At 35.7% G+C, this 22176-nt stretch overlaps 1 protein-coding gene across 2 annotated transcripts; it reads right to left on the bottom strand.

The window, feature by feature from the left end:
- Positions 1 to 9216: 9216 nt before the first annotated feature.
- On the bottom strand, positions 9217 to 20943 carry LOC106437687 (disease resistance protein RPS4-like). Of its 2 annotated transcripts, XM_048759660.1 has the most exons (6): positions 20239 to 20943; positions 11853 to 13029; positions 11456 to 11770; positions 11165 to 11339; positions 10455 to 11062; positions 9217 to 10350 (listed from the first exon to the last, which is right to left on the bottom strand). In XM_048759660.1, the coding sequence occupies exons 1-6, from the start codon at positions 20694 to 20696 to the stop codon at positions 9628 to 9630; spliced, it is 3456 nt and encodes a 1151-aa protein (XP_048615617.1). In that variant the 5' UTR covers positions 20697 to 20943; the 3' UTR covers positions 9217 to 9627. The 2 variants fall into 2 exon arrangements, with proteins under 2 accessions (XP_048615617.1, XP_013734073.1); XM_013878619.3 differs by having other exon boundaries at positions 10455 to 11339; positions 20239 to 20942.
- Positions 20944 to 22176: the final 1233 nt, after the last annotated feature.

A 22176-nucleotide genomic window follows, 5' to 3' on the forward strand; every position in this document is an offset into this window, starting at 1 on the left:
CAAATCACCACATGAGAAATTGTTAGGTAAACTTCCAGATTATACACTACTTAGATCGTTTGGCTGCTTGTGTTTTGCTTCTACTAATATCAAAGATAGAAATAAGTTTAGTCCTCGCGCCATTACTTTTGTTTTTCTTGGATATCCATCTGGTTTTAAAGGTTACAAACTGTTAGATTTGGAATCTCATTCGGTTTTGATTTCACGAAATGTTGTTTTTAAAGAGAAAGTATTTCCTTTCAAAACAAGTGATTTACTCTCTGATTTTTTTTATATGTTTCCAAACACAGTTTTACCAATGCATGTTCCTTTACATTTTGTTGAAACTATGCATGTTCGTTTTGATGAAAATGTACCTTGCCTTCTGATGATTTTCCTCGAACACACACTCAACCTGTTGTAGACTCTGTGAGTAATGTTCAAGAGGATTCTGGTACTATTCTTTCTGATGTCTCTAGGCCAAAACGAATGACTAGAGCTCCTACTTATTTGTCACAGTATCATTGTTCCCTTGTTCCTTCTCTTTTACCCACTTCGGTTCGTATACCTCGTTCATCTGATATTCATACTTCTCATCATTGTTTTCTTATACCTCCATCTTCTTTTTCAACCAATTCTTTTCCCGCTTCTTTTAAAACACCTTATCCCATTTCATCTGTGCTCTCTTATGATCTGCTTAACCCCATTTTCCAGTCCTCTGTTATAGCTTATTCTATGGAAACAGAACCAAAAACTTTTAAACAGGCCATGACATCAGATAAGTGGAAAAGGGCTGTGAATGTGGAACTTGTGGCTATGGAACAAAATGGTACATGGGAGATTGTTGCGTTACCAGAAGGGAAGAATGTTGTGGGTTGTAAATGGGTTTTCACCATTAAGTACAACGCTGATGGGACAATTAAGAGGTATAAAGGGCGTCTACTGGCTCAGGGTTTCACACAACAAGAAAGGATACACTATCTGGACACATTTTCTCCAGTGGCCAAGCTCACAAGTGTGAAACTATTGCTTGGTTTAGCGGCTATCAAGGGCTGGAGTCTGACGCAGATGGACGTTTCTAATGTTTTTTTGCATGGTGAGCTTGATGAGGAAATATATATGCGTCTTCCTCAAAGGTATACTCCTCCTGCAGGTGTTGAATTACCTCCAAACCCTGTTTGTCGTTTGAAGAAGTTGATATATGGTTTAAAGCAGGTGTCGCGTCAGTGGTATAAGCGCTTCTCTTCAGTTCTTTTAGGAGCTAACTACATTCAGTCTCCGGCTGATAACACGCTGTTTGTGAAGAAGACTGCAACCTCTTTTGTTGCGGTAATAATATATGTTGACGATATCCTGATTGCTAGTGATACTGAGGCAGCAGTAACAGAGTTACAAGCTCTTCTCCGTTCAGAGTTCAAGATCAAAGACCTTGGTCCGGCTCGTTTCTTTCTTGGATTAGAGATCGCTCGCTCATCTGTTGGCATCTCAGTTTGTCTGAGAAAGTACACACTTAACTTGCTAGAAGATTCTGGTCTTCTTGGATGTAAGCCTAGCTCTGTTCCAATGGATCTTTCCCTTCATCTCACGAAGGACTTGGGTACTCTTCTTCCTAATCCCACTCTTTACCGTGAACTGATTGGGCGACTCTTATATCTCACGATAACAAGGCCAGATATCACGTTTTCTGTATATCAACTCAGTCAGTTTCTATCTGCTCCGACTGATGTACACTTACAAGTGGCTCATAAGGTTCTGCGCTATCTAAAGAATAATCCAGGCCAAGGCTTGATGTATTCCGCCTCTGCAGAATTATGTTTGAATGCTTTTGCTGATGCTGACTGGACAACTTGTAAAGAGACTTGGCGTTGAATCACAGGCTTCTGTGTCTATCTTGGCTCTTCTTTGATTAGTTGGAAGTCTAAGAAGCAAGGAGTTGTTAGCCGAAGCAGTACTGAGGCTGAGTATAGGAGTCTTGCTATGGTCACTTGTGAGCTGATATGGTTACAACAGTTTTTTCGTGATTTGTTCATCATTGTTACAGGTCCTGCAAAGCTGTTTACTTAATTGTATGAAATCCCGGTTTACTTAATTGTTATGTTCGATTAAGTCTCCTTTAGCTTAACCGGATTCATATATATATCTGAACCAAATGTACATGTTGACTAATAAGAATAACAAACTTTTCTTATCTTCTTCAAGCTTTCAATGCGATCTCGAAGCTCGAATCTCCATCTTCATCATCTTTAATTCTGAGTTCAATATTTGTTTCCTTTGTTCTCTTCACTTGGTCACTTGGTCTTGCGTATCTGGGCAAAACTGAATAAAACATTCATTTATAGCCTTGAAAATTTTGAGGAAAATTGCGTACTTTTAAACCCCCAAATTTTTATAGTTGCTTTTTGTTAAAATCTTTAATAAATCATCTACTGCCCCTTAAAATCTCAGGGCTGACAATGCTTCATCCCTTGAACCATAGACACCTATGGTCTATCATGTACAGTTAGCTTTATCATTCTTGAAATTTTCATTCCTGGCATCTTATTGTGTGGACCCAAGTGTGTGATAGCATTATACCCAAGTTTTTCACCGAAAATGAAATGTAATATATGAGGAATGAATTTATCTAGCTAGGTGGCTCCCCTACTGCTTTTGTGAGATGGAAGTAGTTTCATGCCCATATTGGTCCTGCGCGTTGAATCTCATGTAATTCCATGCCCATTTATGTACGTGTTTGTTTAGATCTGTTTAGTTTCAAATCCACTAAATCTGGAAATATGTGTTTAAGGCTGTTTATTCTTTTTGCAAATATAGTTTTTTTTTTATCAATAATCTTGTCATATTTTAATAACTTTTTATTTGATTTCAAAACTTTATAATAATTAGAAATTTGAGTTAAAGCAAATTTTGAAAATTAAAAATAACTTTATTTTATTAAATATTAATCAGTTCATAATATCATAAAATATCAACAAAATCTATAGGTTTTAAATACAATTATAACATAAAAATTTTTCAAAAAAACACAAACTAAATATAATAACCATTTTGTTTCAAAAACAAAAATTACAAAATTATGACATTTTTAAAATTATCTTAAAAAATCATTTTAAATATTATAAATAAAATTATCTTTAAATTCATTTTAAATATATAATTTATTTTAAATTACTCATAATCGAGCCTAAACGAATACCCATTTATTAAACATGTATGTTTTCGTTAACGAAACAGACTGATCCGTGTAAATCCATTTACTTTTACATGATAATAAACAGACAACAGGTTAACATTTTTATCCTAGGGTTGTTTAAGTCTGTGAGCTTCAGACCCGTTTTAACGTGGGTCCTTTTTAACATCTCTAAGACCATCATTGACCTCAGTCTTTTAACTGAAGTTTTTAGCTTCGGTTAAGAGACGGTTCTTAGCTTTTCTTAGATTTTATTTTAATTAAGAAAAATTAAGAACCGTCTCTTAAATAAGAGATATAAGAGCCGTATAAGTTAAGAATCGCAGTAAGAGACCTGGATTAATCATGCCCTAAGTATGTGCATATAGATGATGAGTTCTTGGACTCATTCTCCAAGCTTAACACAAAAGATATTCAAAACTAAGGTTCTGAGCCTTTTAAATCTTGGAGTTAAAAATTTTTTACCTTTTTTCAAATATCAAGTTTTTTTTCTTTTCAAATGTCAAGTTAATGCCACGTCATCTTTCAATATCTCAATTTTATCACACTGTTATCCAACTCTTGATACTTGGATATAGTGGTTAAACGCTCCTCTGAGTTGCTTCATGATGACTTGTTTTACTTTCAAAAGACGTGAACCTTGAGTCCTTGACTCTCGATTTCTTCATTTCTGGATGCATCCTAAACATTTCATTGTACATTTCTTGATCTTCATAAGCTTTGACTAAGCACCATATTGATTCCTACTTCCTATTGAAACTAGAAATCGAATATGTTTGTGTATGCAACTGAATTATAAGAATCACTCTCTTATTTAACCTCAAGGAAAACTCACTCAAAAACCTCAAGTTCTCAATCACACACACTTGATCCAATCATAACTCGATGGACCTATTATATAGCTAAACAAGTAAATCCTAATCTTAGAAGGCTTATGTTATAGATAACTCCTAATGACATATCCATCTTTATCTCGAATCTCAATCAGATCAGGATTCCTTGCTCCGCAAGTCTTCATTCTTGTTGAGTCATCTTCAAGCTTATTCCAACATTCTCCCCTTTAAGCTTGAAGTTGATTCCTGTTGTCTCTTGAACCCCAATGAACTCTCTCATCTCCTTAAACTTGAGTCTCCCAAGTCCCTTCGTTAGTATGTCCGCCTTTTGTTTATCACCAGCGACATGCTCCACATCTACCTGTCCATTTTCAACGCACTCTCGTATGAAATGATATCTTCTGTGTATGTGCTTACTTTGCCCGTGGAAGACAGGGTTCCTAGTGAGCGATATAGCAGACTTGTTGTCCACTCGGATCATGACTCTTTCGCACTTGTCGTCTGTGACTTCACATAGAAGCTCCTGAAGCCATATTGCCTGCTTAGCTGCTTCGGTAGCTGCCATGAACTCAGCTTCACATGATGATAACGCCACAACTTCTTGCTTCTGTGAGCACCAAGTGATAAGACTTTCTCCAAGATAGAACATGTGTCCTGTAATACTTCTCCCGTCATCGATGTCTACGTTGAGAGAGCTGTCGCTGTATCCTAGCAGTGTTGCTTTGCGTGCACGTCTGTAGGTGAGTCCATAAGAGAGAGTTCCACGCAAATACCTTAAGACATGTTTCAATGCGGCATCATGTGACTCTTTAGGATCGATCATGTATCTACTCAACACTCCAATGCTGTAAGAGAGATCAGGTCTTGTGTGAACTAAATATCTCAAACAGTCAATACTTCTTCTATACTTCTTCTATACTTCTTCTCATCAGTCGAAGCTTCTTCCTCTGCCTTCGAGAGTTTTAAGCTCCCGTCCATTGGCACATGTGTAGAGTTACAACTATCCATACCCATCTCAAGCAAGATCTTGGACGCGTATCTCTCCTGTCTCAGCGTAATCCCATCCTTATGTTGTACTACCTCAATTCCTAAGTAGTATGTTAGTCTTCCCAAGTCGCTCATCTCGAATTTAGCTGACATCTCTTCCTTAAACTCAACTATCATCGACACATCTGAGCCTGTCACCAATAAATCATCCACATATACTGCGACAATGAGAAGATCTCCATTCCTCTTTCTTTGATACAAGGACGGTTCCTTGGAACATCTGGTGAACTTTAACTCCCTTAATATCTGATTGAGCTTATCATTCCAAGCTCTAGGAGCTTGCTTTAACCCGTAGAGAGCTTTGGACAGTTTATAGACCTTTCCTTCACTACCTTGAACCACAAAGCCTTCAGGTTGTGAGACGTATACCTCCTCTTTCAGATCACCATGCAGGAAAGCCGTCTTTACGTCTAAGTGATGTACTTCCCAACCGTTAGACGCAGCCAGAGCGATGATAAAACGTACTGTTTCGATCCTAGCAACCGGGGCAAACACCTCATCATAGTCTATCCCGTGTTTCTGCACGTAACCCTTTGCTACGAGTCTTGCTTTATATTTGTTCACGCTTCCGTCTGGATTCCGCTTGATCTTGAACACCCATTTTAGTCCGATGGGTTTAACTCCTGCTGGTAGCTCAACTAAAGTCCAGGTTTGGTTCTTCTCGATTTAAGTTATCTCATCTTCACAGGCCGTTAACCATACTTTCATTCCTTTTGCTTCTGAGAAGTCCCACGGTTCATCATTAATCGACATAAGGAGCCACTCACACTCTCCTTCAGCTAGAAGGATATAGTCCGACAAGTATTCTGGTGTCGTCTTAACTCTCGTTGAGCGTCTTAGTTGAGGTTGTTCATGTTGTTCTTCCTCATCATCCGAGACCTCAATCACGTCATTGTTGTCCTCAACGTGATCAGTTGTCTCTTCTGTCTCTTCTGCTCTCGTCTCTCCCTCAGATTCCGTAGTGAGCTCGATCTCTCTTAATCCTCTGTTTCCAAATTCACCAAGATTGATACTAAACGAGCCATTATCAGTCTCTTTCGCTTGACTGCTCCAGTTCCAGCTCTCATCCTCCATAAATACTACGTCACGACTTACTGTGATTCTCTTACTCACGGGATCGAAGAGACGATAAGCTTTGCTTCCCGGCTCTGTTCCGAGGTGAACCAATGCTCGTGAGTGATCATCTAGCTTCTTTCGATGGGGTGCTTCTACTCTTGCGTACCCGACGCAGCCAAACACTCGTAGATGTGCCATATTAGGCTTGCTTCCTTTGAATACTTCGTATGGAGTCTTGGCATCTAGTGTTCTGGTAGCTGCCCGGTTGATGAGATACGTAGTGTGCCTAACTGCCTCTCCCCACATGTAGTTTGGAACACTCATATGCTTCAATATACTCCTTGTCATCTCCAGTATTTTTCTGTTACGTCGTTCGTTCGACTACTCCGTTCTGCTGAGGGGAATATGGAGCAGTCAAATGTCTCTGGATACCGTTCTCTGAACAGAAGTCGTTGAATTCTCGAGACGTAAATTCTCCTCCCCTATCAGTTCGGAACGTTTTGATAAAGAGACCCGTCTCTTGTTCAATAGATGTCTTAAACTTCTTGAATTTCTCAAGGGCTTGACTCTTTTCCTTCAGAAGTATCGTCCACATATAACGTGAGTGGTCATCAATCATCACAAACACATATCTATTTCTCCCAATCGTCGACGGTGTGATTGGACCACAGAGATCCCCGTGTAGTAGCTCAAGCCTCTGTGATGCTCGGAAGGTGGTTGCTTTTGGAAACGATCGTCTTGACTGCTTGCCAAGCAAGCAAGATATGCATGTATTCTTTGTTACTGTAATCTTTGGTATTCCTGTAACCAATTCCTTGTCAACCATTAGTCGTATATTCTCGAAGTTGATATGCCCAAGCCTCGCATGCCATTTGCTTGAGGCGTTAGACGTCATGAATTGCAGACAAGAAGGGCTCTCTGCCTCGAGTGTTACCTTATACAAACGATTTCTTCCTCTACTGGTTTGTATTAGAAGTTTTCCATCACGATCATATATATTTAACACATCCTCCTTCATACGTACCTCAAACCCTGCCTCTGTAGCCTGTCCCAAACTTATGATGCTACTCTTAAGCGCTGGTATGAAGTACACGTTCGACATCATCTTCTTCATTCCATTCTTAAACATAAAACTGATCGAACCTTTCCCTTTTATGTCGATACGAGAGTCGTCACCAAACCTAACCTTTCCTGTTACGGTCTCATCAAGTGTAGTGAAGTATGATCGATCCCCTGTCATGTGATTGCTAGCTCCGTTGTCAAGGTACCACACGTTGCTTTTGTCAAGACTTGCTTCAAAGACACTTGGTTTCACCTTTTCTTCATTCAGAAACACTATTTCATGTAACATCAGCTCGTCTGCCACATGTGTTTCTTCTTCTTTTGTTTCTTGAGCTTCTTGAAGCTTGAGTAGGCGATCAGGACAGTCAGTAGCATAATGACCCACTTTGTCGCATCTATAGCACCTGATTCTCGATGCATCTCGAACTTGATAGACGTACCGTCCTCGACCTCTTCCTCCTCTGTTATAAAACCTTCCTCCACGACCACGACTTCTACTGTCGCTATTGTATCCTCGAATATCTCCATTAAAACTTCTGTTATCCCCATTGGAGCTACGAGCATACTGCTGGTCCGAGTTAGCATACATTAGCTTGCTCTGTTCTTCCGAGCTATCGTCTTCTATACTAATACGTTCTTCGTAGGCTTTCATTCGACCAATTATGTCCTCGAAACCGGTTGTCTTAAGATCTAGAACTTGTTCCAACGCTGCCACGATATGAATGTATTTCTTGGGTGGAAGACTTTTCAGAAATTTCTTGACGAGTTTTGATTCCTCTATTTCTTCTCCAAGAGCAGCAGACTTTGTGGATATCTCGGAGATCCTACCAGTAAACTCATCAATGGTCTCGTTGTCTTTCATCTTCAGCCGGTCGAATTCTGCCATTAAAGTTTACAGTCTAGCCTCCTTGACTCTATCAGCACCCATGTGTCTGGTTTTGATAGCGTCCCAAACCCTCTTTGCTGTATCTAACTCTCCAACCTGTAACACTAAAGCTTCGGGTATCGATTGAACCAGCAACGCCATGGCCATGTTATTTTTCTCGTCGTCTGTTCCTTCTGTTTAAACGATATCCCAAACCTTATGTAGCTTCAATAATATCTTCATCTTGATTGCCCATACAGTATAATTTGTAGCATTCAATACGGGACACTTTATCGATGATGATCCTGGCTCCTTTGGTTTTGTTGTAACCACCGCGAGATCTCCCATAGTTTCAATGCAATGCTCTGATACCAAATATTGAAACTAGAAATCGAATATGTTTGTGTATGCAACTGAATTATAAGAATCACTCTCTTATTTAACCTCAAGGAAAACTCACTCAAAAACCTCAAGTTCTCAATCACACACACTTGATCCAATCATAACTCGATGGACCTATTATATAGCTAAACAAGTAAATCCTATAGAAGGCTTATATTATAGATAACTCCTAATGACATATCCATCTTTATCTCGAATCTCAATCAGATCAGGATTCCTTGCTCCGCAAGTCTTCATTCTTGTTGAGTCATCTTCAAGCTTATTCCAACACTTCCTGGAGAATATGTGCCATCATGACCCCTGATTCTCACAAAGAGATTGGTGAGATCTACACCAATCAACTCGAGTTTGTTCTTAAAGAAGTTGACATGTTGGGTCTCTGCCTGACGAAGCCACACCATATTTATAGTAATAACCAGCAAAATAGGCATATTTCTTGCAACATGTTGTTGCACTATTACGTTGCAAGTATGTCTTTTGGCTAGAGTCATCATTAGCTTTTCCAAGAGGTCATTCAAAAGAGATTTCAAGAACAGGTTGTATTATAGATGGTGAAGCTCTTTTCTTACACGACAAGTAGCAAAAACATAACCCCTTTGAACCTTTAGCCAAAACACTGTATTATTTTCTTACACGCAAAAGCAGAATCAAGATTCACCCACAAAGTTATTTCACAAAAATGGATCATCCTTACTTGGTACGAGTGCTTTACATTCAAGCTAAACCTCAATTGACAACAGCAGGGCTTGACATAATGAGAGGCTTATCAAATATAAAAAGAATCATGATCAGAAAGATATTCTTATTCAACCGTCAAAAGAGTCTTACAAAAAGCTTAAATACTAGGGGCTCAATCGGAAAGATAGCAAAAACAACAACCAGAAATAAACTTGACCAAGAAACAGCAACATAAGGATTTTATAAAAAAAAATTATCTTTCTACTATGTAACTTGACAGGCTCTCGTGAACACAACTCAAAAGCAGGATAAAAATGATGGCTGATAGGTCACTAAAGATTCTGGAATCTGGGTAAGCTCTGATCTAATATCTTCAGTTTCCCTTTTTGCTTTTTGATTTCTGCTTACTATGAGGATGCAAAGTGAATGTCATCTGTATTACGTTGACTACTTGACTGACATCTTTACTCATGCTGGATTTTCTTCATCAAGACTTGGAGTTCTGTGTAAGAATGTGCTTAACCTGGAACAGATTCATCTCGCCCTTGGAGATTCTCAAGCATGGGCCTGGCCACTGAATTATCGTTACTCCTTGGAGGTACACTTGCATGAATGTCTAATTGACACGGGATACTATCGTCCCTTATTGATCTTTGCTTCGTTTTTGGCCGTTCATTATCATCTTCATCAACCACTCCTAAAGTTTCTTGAACGCTCACTTCAACAGGCATATCATACTTTGCTTCATGAGAACTGTTTTTGATTTTATCCTTTGCATACACCAAACCTAAACCGCACTTCAACACCTTCAGTGTTCCTTTCTCATTTGTACCCCCCGTCACAGTAAATTCAAGGCAGGCTTCAGTAGAACTGCATTTATCAGAGTTCTCGTCTTCAGGACACTTCATGGTATATGGGCAACTGGTGTAGCCTATAAAGACATGGTCTGAATCAACCTTGTCTCCCTGTCTGGTCCAACTTCCTACTGGGCAAGTAAATGAGACCCAAGAATTGTCTTCAACTTTTACTTTAAAGGTGCAGGTCACCGACAAGCAGCTGATTTGATCTTTGCAGTCATGGAATGAGACTACAGCACATAGAGCTATTTCTGCAAGCCTCTTGTCATGCCAATGTGGGAGGAGTTTTACTTCTAGCTCTGATCCAACTCTTTCATGACAAAACCATGAAGGCACTTCACATCCAGGAAAGCAAGTGCTGAACAAAGCCTCTGAAACAAGACCCTGCAAATATATAAACAAGGAAAAACATAAGACTGCAGAGTTTCTTGAGATACAAGAATCTTAAAGAGCGATACAAAGAGTAAAAAAGAGATATAGAGAGAGACCCCATTGTAGCGTTTACGAGCATATGACAGCAGCTGACATTTCCTTTGGGCATACGATGTGATTTCCTCCTTGGCAGATTGTTCCAGGTTCTTACAGTTGGTAAAAATGAATGTGGAAGGGTTCTGCTCGGTTCGCATGATACGGGCCAGAGGCTTCGAAACTGTCTTCAGCGAACTACAACCGTGTGCATCTAAGCACTGAAGATTTGGTGGAAACTCTGGAACAGATGTAAGACTCTTACAGTACTTCAAATCCAACCACTTTAGTTGAACAAGTTGACTGATGCCAGTAGGAAGACATGTGATCTTGTCATTTCTGCTTAAGCACAAGTACTGCACTGAGGGTAATTGTGGCATCACTTCAATGGCTGTCCCATCCAAAAGTAAAATGTTTAAAGAGCTCATCCTGATTTCTGGAAAATAATTGAGATTTAAACAATCAGAGAGTATCAGTTCCTGAAGAGCTTTCAGCTCACCAACCCGGACTGGGACTTTCTGAAGCATTTTGCAACTTTTCATATTCAATACAACAAGTCTCTGTAGCTTCTCCATATTCTCAGGAAGCTGACTTATTGCTGTACCATCCAAGTATAGAATTTCAAGATTTTCTGAAACCAACGGAAATTCCTTAAAATTCAAGCAGCCACTGAGAGTAAGAGTTTTCAGAGAAATTAAACTCATCTCTGGAATAGATTCGAGACTTGTGCAACCTTTCAGATTCAGGAAAGCAAGCTTTTTCATCTTTCTCATACCACCTGGCAAAGTTTTTAATGCTGTGCAGCCTTCAAGGTCCAATCTTTGAAGATCTATAGCCTTTAATAACCCTGACAAGCTGCACAATTTACTTGAGTGACTGAGATCAACCCACTTTAAGAAAGGTGTATCCTGTAACCAAAAAAAAAAACGTTTTGCCACCAGCTATAGGACACCAGTAAAGAAAACAACAATCCAGGATATTTTTACCATTAACAAAGCTATCAAATGATTATTTAGAAACACACCTTGTCACCCTTCCAAAGTTGTCGAATCTCGCTGAAGGGCAGCTTAAGGTCAACAAGATTCACCGGGTTGAAATCATTTGGAAGTTCCTCCAGTGGGAATTTCAGCCAGTGGAGGCATCTAACCTCTTTCAGTGGTAGCTTAAGTTTATCAGGAATATTGATCTTATTGTTGGTTTTACATTCCTGCGGACACTGAGAATTGTAGAACTTGAGATACCGGAGATTAACCATCCTTATGAAGTGGTCGCAGTCTAAGATCGTTTCACCTTTCACTTCAGACAAGTCTAGGAAAATACCTCGGACATTGGCAGCTTGCTAATAACCAATACCAACAATAACAAACACAACATTAGCTAAGAGAAAAGAATAAGATTTTACCAATTAAGTGTGGCCTCACCATCTTATTTTGCGCATTGATTACACCGTCCTTGATTATGTCTTGATGGAGACACAGCCTCCGTTTTCTGTTACCATATTGAGTGGATGCTTTGGAATCGAGGTCTCTTGAAAAAGTATACAGTAGATCATGCATCTCCACTCGACTGTCACAAGTATTAATCAAGAACTTATGCGTGAGAGCTTTTACTGCACTCATTGCTTCAGCAGATCCGGGGTCAGGTGAAGCCAGTAAACTTTCTACATAATCCACATTCTCCGATCTAAAACAAGCTATGTCAAGAAACGCATCCTTCTGCTCTGAACTCAGTTCATCATAACTCATTTGGAAGACACTTCCAATATCAGGGATTGGACTCTGGGCGAGTTTCTCCAGACTCGATTTCCACTGAGCCATACTTTGATTCTTAAGCTCTCTACCCAACATTTTGAGAGCAAGTGGATGTCCTCTGGCGTAATGTAAAGCCTCCTCTCTCAGCTTTGTGTAATTGGGAGGATTGGCTTGAGCGTCACCAAAGGCATGGTAGTTAAAGAGCTCTAAGCTGTCCCTGTGGTCCAGATTCTGGACCATGTAAGTATCGTGAACCAGACCATTTATCAAGGATATGTCACTTGTTGCAATGACAATCCTGCTTCCTTCACTAATCCAGTCACCTTTCCTGAGAAGAGCATCTATCTGTTCCTTTTGACTAACACCATCCAGAATAACAAGAACCTTGCGTCTAAGCAATTGAGGCTTGTACGTTTCGTACGGGTCCTCAACATTGTCTGTGAAAGGATCTTCCACCCCCAGTAAGTCTTCCAAAAGCAATGTGGGTAAGTAATCTAACCCAGGGTCCTCTGATTTTGCACGGATATTCTCAACTAGAGCGTGCTTCATAAACTTAAACTGCAACTTCTCTAAGAGCGCTTTCATGAGTGTGGTTTTACCTATCCCAGGCATCCCAACAACTCCAATGATACGAGTTCCTTTGTATTTATCACAACCCAACATATCTTCCAACTCTTTCAGCCGTAGTTTCACTCCAAAAGCCTTGTGCTTGTCTCCTCCAGAGGAAGTTCCCGCGTCACTGTTAATTGAAGGTTGAATAGAAACACCTTGGCTCCCAATCAGCGAAACTTTGAACAGGACTGACTTAACCGCCTTCACAACTTCATTGACTGCTTGGCCCTCGTCGCTGAAATATGAGTGAGATAACACAAATAAGTTCCATGAGAAAGTAAAGAGAAACGGATAAGGAGAATTTTCTTTATATTTCGTTGACTATGTATATATTTAACCTGATAGACCAGTTCGCAAATAATACTATAGATTAAACACAAAAACTACATTCTTACCTGCGTGACTGGCAGGACAATTTCCATTTATTTTTATAAAATTATTTTGTATATTGTTACTTGCTAAATGTTGTTTATATTTTGGTTTTATTTCAGAAATGTATTATTTCTAAGATGTTTAACTATAACTGGTTAACAAAATTTTTATATATGTATTTTGTTGTTTATAATATTTTAATATTTTTAATGTATATTACCATATTATAAAAGGGTTTATATTGTTTGTTACATCTATATAAGTGAAGATAATGCATTATTTTCTTTTAATTATAGTGTATTATCTTCTTTTTAGTTAAATTGTATCATCTTCTTATTTCAAGTTTTTGTTTCCAAAAACAGTTAATAATAAAAAAAATCATTTAGATTTAGTTATAATTGTCTAGATTTTGAATGTATTCAGAAATATCAATCATCTTGTTCAGATTTTAGGTACAGTAGAAACTCTATAAATCAATACTCTATAAATTAATAAACACTATAGATTAATAAATTTTAGCGGTCCCGAGTTGGTTGATTCAAAATATGACATAAATAAAAAAATAAAAAAATAATATTTTTAGAAAGTTCTATGTAAATATATAATCCCATTAAAATCATAATTAATAATATATCTATATATACATTTTATATAAGTTCAAACTAAACATTATATTGTTGGTTTATATTCACAATGTATTTTTTTCTTAACATTTCAATATATTTTGATAGTATGTAGTAAAATTATATTGAAAATCACATATAAATTCTATGAAACATAAAATATACACTAAATAATATAATAAAACAATATGAAAGTTCAATTTCTAAAATTTAAGTAATGTATGTACGGTAAAATCAAATATTTTCTTATTTTATAAATAAAATTAGAAAAAAATCTAAACATATGATTTTTTGTAAATTGATAACTCATAAATTAATAAATTATTAAAATTCCAACATTATTAATTTATAGAGTTCTTACTGTATATTCTTTTGTTAGTATGTCAAATAGTTTGAAATTACGAAAATATACAATTAGTAGTTACCATATCTAAATACATTTTCTTTCGAACTTAAATAATTTTAAGATAATTATGAAAGTATAATAACTTTTGACTTATCATTAATAAATCAATTATTCAAACATCATGGAACTCTTAAGTAAACATGATTTTATATATTTCACTAAAAACATAATTTATATAAAGTAATGATACAAAAATATCTTTTATTCCCCAAACTCATAAATTTTATTTATAACAACACATTACAGAAATTTTAAGAATTGTTAGTACAAGCGTTATGTACAATGTAAGAAGCAAAAAAAAAACATGATATAACATATAAGCATATTATATAAAACAATTTATATTAAAGTTGAATGATTATATATAACTAAAAATATTATATATTATCTTTTATATATACCAAATATATTTGCAAAACATTTAACGTACAAAATGGATCAATATATCCACATGATTAATAGTTTAGACAATTAATCTCTTACACATTAAAATATAAACATTACAACATTTTATCTATACTATACTTTCTATTAAACTAATCAAAAATTAATTATTAATGTACAAAATATATTTTCTTTCTTTTCTTAAGTAAATATTACAAATGACCTAATATGATTAAAATGTATATATTGGAATTCATGATTTTGAATAATAAAGATTTGGTAAAAAATTTATATCATTTCTCTTTTTTTTTTTAATTTTATATTATTGAAATAAATTAAAAATCATATTCACCATATAATAAAAAATTATATTTTTGTGTATACGTTATATTTAAAAATTTTAACAACGACTTTAAAAATTTTAACAACGACTATAAATTTGTGGTAAGTGGTTTAAATTTTTGTTACAACAAGAAACAAATGATCATAAAACTACATGAATGGAAATTCTCATTTATTAGATATTCATATTAAAAATATATATATATTTTAATACTGTTTAAACTAAATTATATGTCATATAAAATAAATATTCTAGTTCTTAAATTTGCATTGAATAAGTATTGAGAACTTAAAATTTTAATTTTACAACTTCCACTGAATTTTTAATATATTTTTTAAATTACTAAAACTATTAAAATATTTTTATATACTTAAGATATTAAAATAGAAATATTACAACATTTTACCTATGACACGTGTCATCACAAAAATTAATTCTTATAATCACTATATATTTAAGTTGGTTCATCTAAACATATATTATACTTTATATTAAGCTAATAAAAATTAATTATTTAAGAAAAACTACGAAATTGCCTAATAAGAAGAAAATATATGTTGAAAATAATGTTTTTGAATAATAAAGATTTGATATAATTTTTATATCCTTCATTTGTGTTTATTTTTGTATTATTAAATTTTTTTGTTATTTATATTTTAATTATAAGAAAATGACTTTAAATTATTTAATTTTTTAAAAGTCACACATTTATAAATTTATGATTAGTGGTTTGAATTTTTGTTATAACATGATTCAAATGATCATCAAACTACATGAATAGAAATTCTCATTTAATAGATATTCATAATTAAAATATATTACTATTGTTTAAACTAAATTATATACTATTTTTTTGTCATCAACTACAGACTCATACTGACTCTATAAACCATTCTGGTAGATTTTGATCCATGTGAATGACAAACGACGGTTGCTTCCTGACACTGCGTGCTAGGATATCCGCTCTTAAATTTTGCGTCTTTGGTACATAGATAATCTCCGAACGTGTGAAACCTTCTTTCAGGGACTTAATATCTTCCAAATAACTAGCAAATGCTGACTATTCTTATGGTTCTGAAACCATCTTCACCAACTGAAAACAATCTGATGCAAACATAACCTGAAATTGGCGTAAGTTTTTCATGCATTTCATTGTCCAGAGTAGTGCTTCTATCTCCGCATGTAGAGGAGATAGACAAGCCTGAACATTCCTTGCTCCCAACAGTGCATCAAAACCTTCTAAAGTACTCAGCTAACCTTTCCCGGCAAAAACTTCATTCTCCTTCCAGGAACCATCTGTAAAACATCATCTCCCCGGAATTGATGGGAGAGTCATAACCTCAACTCTGGACACTGTCCTGGTTTCGTTCAACACCTGTACATCAGTCCAAAGTATTGAGTATTGACTCTGTTTCTGCCAATTTGAGATTGTCTCTTGGGTCCATGTCCAGATTACTAAAAACTTTATTGTTCATTCATTTCCAAATTTACCAAAGTATTCATGCAAATTGATGATACTCCATTGGTGGAGAGACTCTCCAGAAGAGATGATGCATGTTTGTAAAGAGGGAGCTCGTTGGGAACATGGTTGGATTTGATGGTATCTTGAAGAGAGCCCAAACCTGAAGTGCTCGAGGACATTCAAAGAACACATGGTTGATCGATTCCTCATCCGCTTCGCAACGTGCACAAGATATGTCTCCTTGTATTCCTCTCGCTTTCAGATCCTTATTGACTGCTATACAACCTGTAACCAATTGCTATAGAAAATATTTTAATTTTGGGGGTACCGTATTTTCCAGCAGAAAGCTTTCAAAGCATCAAATGTGGGTCCAAACCGTAAAGGTGGTCTTTCCCTGTCTGGATAAATTCGTTTGATCTGATATCTTGATTTAACTGTATACTTTCCATTGTTTGTGAAATGACATCCATCTCTGTCAACCATCTGGGTTTTACTCAGTGGTATACTTTCTATAATTTTCACATCCTGGGGATCCATCAAAGTCCTGAGTGCATGTGAATTCCATGTTCGCGAAGTAGAGTCAATAAGAGAATCCACTCTGAGGTATGGGTCGAAAATGTGTTGATTTTTATTTTTTGGTCTCGGGCGAGTGGTTGGGAGCCATGGATCGTTCCATAAAGATATAGATGATCTCGATCCCACACTTTTGATTAGTCCTTTTCGTACCATATATCTAGCAGAAACGATAGTCCGCCAGCAATATGACGGAGAATAAGAGCGAATCGGTTCCAGGGGTGATGCATTCCTGTAATACCGTCCCTTGAATACCCGGGAAAATAATGTATTTGGTTTCTCGATCAGGCGCCACAACTGTTTACCAAGCATTGCTGTATTAAAATCCGTAATATCCTTAAAACCTAGTCCCCCTTCTTCCTTATCAAGACACGCTTTATCTCATGATTTCCAGTGCATGCCTCTTGTCCTTCCCCCTAGACTCCACCAGAATTGTGCGACCGTGATCGTCAGTTTTTTAGTTGTTGCCTTAGGTAGACGATAGCAAGACATTACATGGTTTGGTAATGCCGTTACCACAGATTTAATAATCACTTTCTTTCCTCCCTTTGTAAAAAACTTAAAAGTCCAACCATTAACTCTATTATTTAGCCGGTCCTGCACAAAGCTAAAAGCTTGTATCTTGGATCCTCCCAAATTTTCTGGAAGACCTAGATAAGATCCCATGCCTCCAAGATTCTGGATTCCCAATATATCTATTAACTCATGTCTAGCTGATTCCTCAATGTTGTGCCCAAATTGGATAGAGGACTTATCGAAATTTATAAGCTGACCTGATATAACCTCATATTCCTTTAAGATCGTAAGGATAGTGTGACATTCATCTTTTTGAGCTTTACAGAAAAAGAGACTATCATCTGCAAAAAGCAAATGAGAATAGATGGACATGCTCTAGCTACCTTCATTCCCGTTAAAGTTTTCCTCTTTCCGCCTTTTTAATATTTTCAATAAAAACCTCAGTACACAGGATAAATAAATAAGGTGATAAAGGGTCCCCTTGTCGTAAGCCCCTATGTGGGACGATAAGGCCCCGTGGTTGACCATTAAGTAGGACCCGATATTGAACCGATGATATACACTCCATCCTTAATGTAATCCAATGAAGATCAAAGCCCATCTTCTGTAGGAGAGCCTTTATAAAATCCCATTCCACTCTATCATACACTTTACTCATATCCATTTTAATTGCCATATATTTTCTTTTGCATGCCTTATTCGTCTGTAATCCATGAAACATGTCCTAAGCGATAAGAATATTATCAGAGATTAACCTTCCTGGTACAAAAGCATATTTTCAATCGCTGACACAGAACCTTCGAAATAATTTTATACCCAACATTACACAGGCTAATTGGCCTCAATTCTGTCATTCTTGTAGGCCTATCCGTTTTTGGGATCATTCAAATATTAGTGATATTCAACCTTGGATCCAGAGTTCCAATAACCAAAAAATTATTCACCATGTCCACCAAATCCTTCTTAATAATATGTCAGGAGTGTTGAAAGAAAAGAGCCGTCATGCCATCCGGTCATGGTGCCTTCTCTGGATGAATCATAAACAGGGCTTCTCTAACCTCATTCTCGGTCGCTCCTCTCAACAGACGTTGGTTCATCTGAGGAGTAATACCCGGTGGTACCTCTGTGAGGAAGTCATCAAACTCCGATGGAAAAGTGGTAGTAAAAAGCTCTTCGAAATAGTCTACTACCACTTTTTCCACACTCATATCCTCTGTAATCCAATTTCCCAAAGCATCATATAAACCCACAATACCGATTACGTACCCATCGTTGCTTAGTCATAGTATGATAGAATTTTGTATTGAGATCCCCAGATGTGTACCATGTATTCCTACTTTTCTGGTGCAAATACTCTTCTTCATCTTTATATGCATCTTGCAACTTCTTTGAGACCTCTATAATATCGTCCTAAGACCTAGAATTATCTGTTTGTACCTCCTCAAGAGCTTTCTGTAACTCATTAATTTTGTCCTTTCCATAAGGAGAATTATTTTTCCGCCATTTAGCAATTTCATGTCGACAATTACTAATTTTTTCCACTATCCCAGTTTCACTTCTTGCACTATAATCTGACCAGCTCATTGTAATTGATTCCAAAAGACCTTCTTGTCAAATCCATCTTTTATCAAAATGAAATTGCCCTTTTCTCCTGGTGACTTTATCGTCCAGATAAGCCACCACTGGGCGATGATCAGAGGCCACCATCTCTAAATATTCTGTATAAGAACATGTGAACAGAGTATGCCACTCCTCATTTGCTAAAGCTCGATCTAGACGACATCTTATCGTAACTGCTCCTTTTCCTTTTCCTCTTCTCCCTTGCCATGACATTTTATTTCCCCGAGCTGGAAATTCCAATAAACCAGTATTCCTTATCATATTATTAAAACGAATGAATGAATCCGCACTCCGCAAAGATCCTCCATCATTTTCATGATTTCTAGTGATCTCATTTAAATCCCCAATGATGAACAAGGGTTCCGAACGCGCAAGCCGATATATAGTCAAACGTTCCCATACTTGTTCCCTTAACTTTGGAACAGGATCACCATACACAAACGTAAGATAAACCATCTTTCCGTGGGCCACCGCTTCCACATTGATCATTCTATTACTAGAATATAAGACTTGGATCTGAGACTCATTGTTGTAAAAAAGCGCTAAACCACCACTCCTTCCCACTGGATCAACCGTGAACAAATTATCAAATCCAAAATGTGCTTGAAAGTCTTGAACAAATTTTGAGTCTTGTTTTGTTTCAAATAAAAATAAAAAATAAATATTTTAGTTCATAAATTTGCATTGAACAAGTATTGAGAACTTAGTTATTTTAGTTTCCCAATTTTCATTTGATTTTTAAATATAATTTATGATTATTAAAAGTGCACATTGAAATTTTTGTTTTAAACAGTTTAAATTTTATTTTAATAAAAAATACAAATGATTATAAAATCATATTAGTATAAATTCTTATAAACATATTAAAAAGTATACTATAAATGTTAATATCATTTAAACTATATATCACAGAAAATAAGTAAGTATGAATATTTTGATTTATTTATCATAATAATTGTAAATAGAAAAATAATTGTAAATAGAAAGAGTGATTATTTTGATTTCTGAATTTTTCCGTTCTCGGATTGAATAAATTTTATATTTAAAAAAAATGTTAGACCAAATATAGAACCAGTAAACAGACACTGAAACATCAGACCCAATAGATGATTGCTAAGTCTTTCCTGTACAATTCAATTCAGTACCTTCTATCGTCCACAGTGATGCCGAATAGATTAGGAATCGATCTCAAGGCTTCCTCCCACTTCTTAATCTTCTCATCACCCTTGGCCATAATCCATAACTTATCCCCAAAATTTCCCTTCAAGTATCTCACTGTGGATGGCTCCACCTTGTAAAAGATGGGAATCACCACTAGGTTGCCTTCCACCATACGCTCATTCATCTTCTCCAACTCTTGTAAGCACCATCTTGATTCGGGATAGTTTTCGGAGAATACAGCAAGGGCGATTGTGGACCCCTCTATCCTTTTAAAAAGAGAATCTAAAGGTTGGCCTCTATCCTCCCTTTCATCGATAAATACATTGATCTTCTTCCTTTTGAAGGCACGGACGAGATGGCTGACGAATCCACAGCGTAAATCCTTCCCCCGGAAATTAATGAAGATCTGAGGTTGCGGAAGTGCCGTGGAAGAAGCCGCCATGGTTTTTTTTCTCTTGAACGATTGCGTGGAAATTGACAGAGCAAGTTGGAGATGGTGGTCAACTGTGGCACACAGGAAGAAGATCAACTACCTACGATGAAAAAAACAAGAATTATTGAAGGCACACAGGACACAGCTGTCATTTGTTCCCTCCAATGCCCATTTAGAATTTTCCAAACCTACCATTTTATTGTGGACTCTATTTCGTCCGCCCATTATGGATAAATTATACGGTACAACTGCTACGGTAGGATTTGGAAAAAAACAATTATCAAATGATTCACTAAAAATTGACAGATAAACATACTTCTATAAAATTTATAAATATAACAGTTTTTTTATCCTTTCATTATTATATTAATATAGTGAAACTTCTATAAATTAATAATGTTGTGACTACACCAAAACTATAATTTTTTTATTAATTTATAGAGATATTAATTTATCGATATACTAATTGAACCAAAAATTCAATTTAACACTATAAAATTATATTATTATATAGAGATTTTTAGTGTATATTAATTTATAGAGTATTAATTTAAAGAGGTTATACTGTATAATTTTTAATCATTTCGTAAGTATTTTTATAATTAATAGTACATTTGAAATTAAAATATATACAAATATATTTATGAATATTTTAACGACTAAATATTATTTAAAAATAAATGAATAAATATGTCATTATTTACATGTATGTCAGAACACATTATTATTATTTAATTTAAATACATATATACATGTACATATATATACATATATATATATATATATTAAGAAATTAATGTGAAATTTATTTATCGTTTTTTCATTACTTCAATTTATTCGAGTAAATTCTCGGTAATACCACCAATAAGCAAGTTAAATTTGCAATTGACCAAAGTTTTGCTGATATTTGACTTTTTCAAAGAAGATTAAGAAGTCTTCTTACCTCTCATGAAGTTTTTAAAGTGTCACAAGAAGTTTGCATAAGTTAGTTTTACAATTAAACATATTTGAATTTTAAAGAAAAGACTACGACCTCTATAGAACTCTTCTATATGGAAGTCTTCTCTCAAAACTATATGTTTGACCAGAATCCCGCAATAAAACCAAAGAAGATTTTTATAGAAATTTTCTTCCGGAAGATTCCTAAAGAAGTCTTCTAATAATATTAAATGTTTCAATTTTTACTGTCAATTGCAAAACTAAACTATTTAGACTCCCTGAGCACTTCAAAGACTTCCTGTGACAATAAAAAGACTTCTATAGGAGTCTTTCTTGAGAAGACTTTTCAGAAGTTTTCTTTGAAAAGTCAAATATCTATAAAATTTTGGCTAATTGCAAAATTAACATGTTTATCAGAAAAGACTTCAATATAAAACTTAAGAAAGTTACAAAGAAAAGTTAGAAAATTTCTTTAGAAGCCTTCTACAAAAAAATATTCAAAATAGCTAGTCAACTGCAAAACTAACGTACCATTGACGAAAAGACTTCT

This window comes from Brassica napus, chromosome A2 (genome assembly GCF_020379485.1).
Source record: "Brassica napus cultivar Da-Ae chromosome A2, Da-Ae, whole genome shotgun sequence".
NCBI classification, from domain to species: domain Eukaryota; kingdom Viridiplantae; phylum Streptophyta; class Magnoliopsida; order Brassicales; family Brassicaceae; genus Brassica; species Brassica napus.

What these genes read in the sequence shown, in the direction of transcription:
- LOC106437687 (XM_013878619.3), bottom strand. Translation starts at nt 20,696, where the DNA reads ATGGCGGCTTCTTCCACGGCACTTCCGCAACCTCAGATCTTCATTAAT. An exon ending in TCAATGCGCAAAATAAGATG is followed by an intron (nt 11,771 to 11,852) that starts GTGAGGCCACAC and finishes ATTGGTTATTAG; the next exon opens with CAAGCTGCCAATGTCCGAGG. An exon ending in AACTTTGGAAGGGTGACAAG is followed by an intron (nt 11,340 to 11,455) that starts GTGTGTTTCTAA and finishes TTTTGGTTACAG; the next exon opens with GATACACCTTTCTTAAAGTG.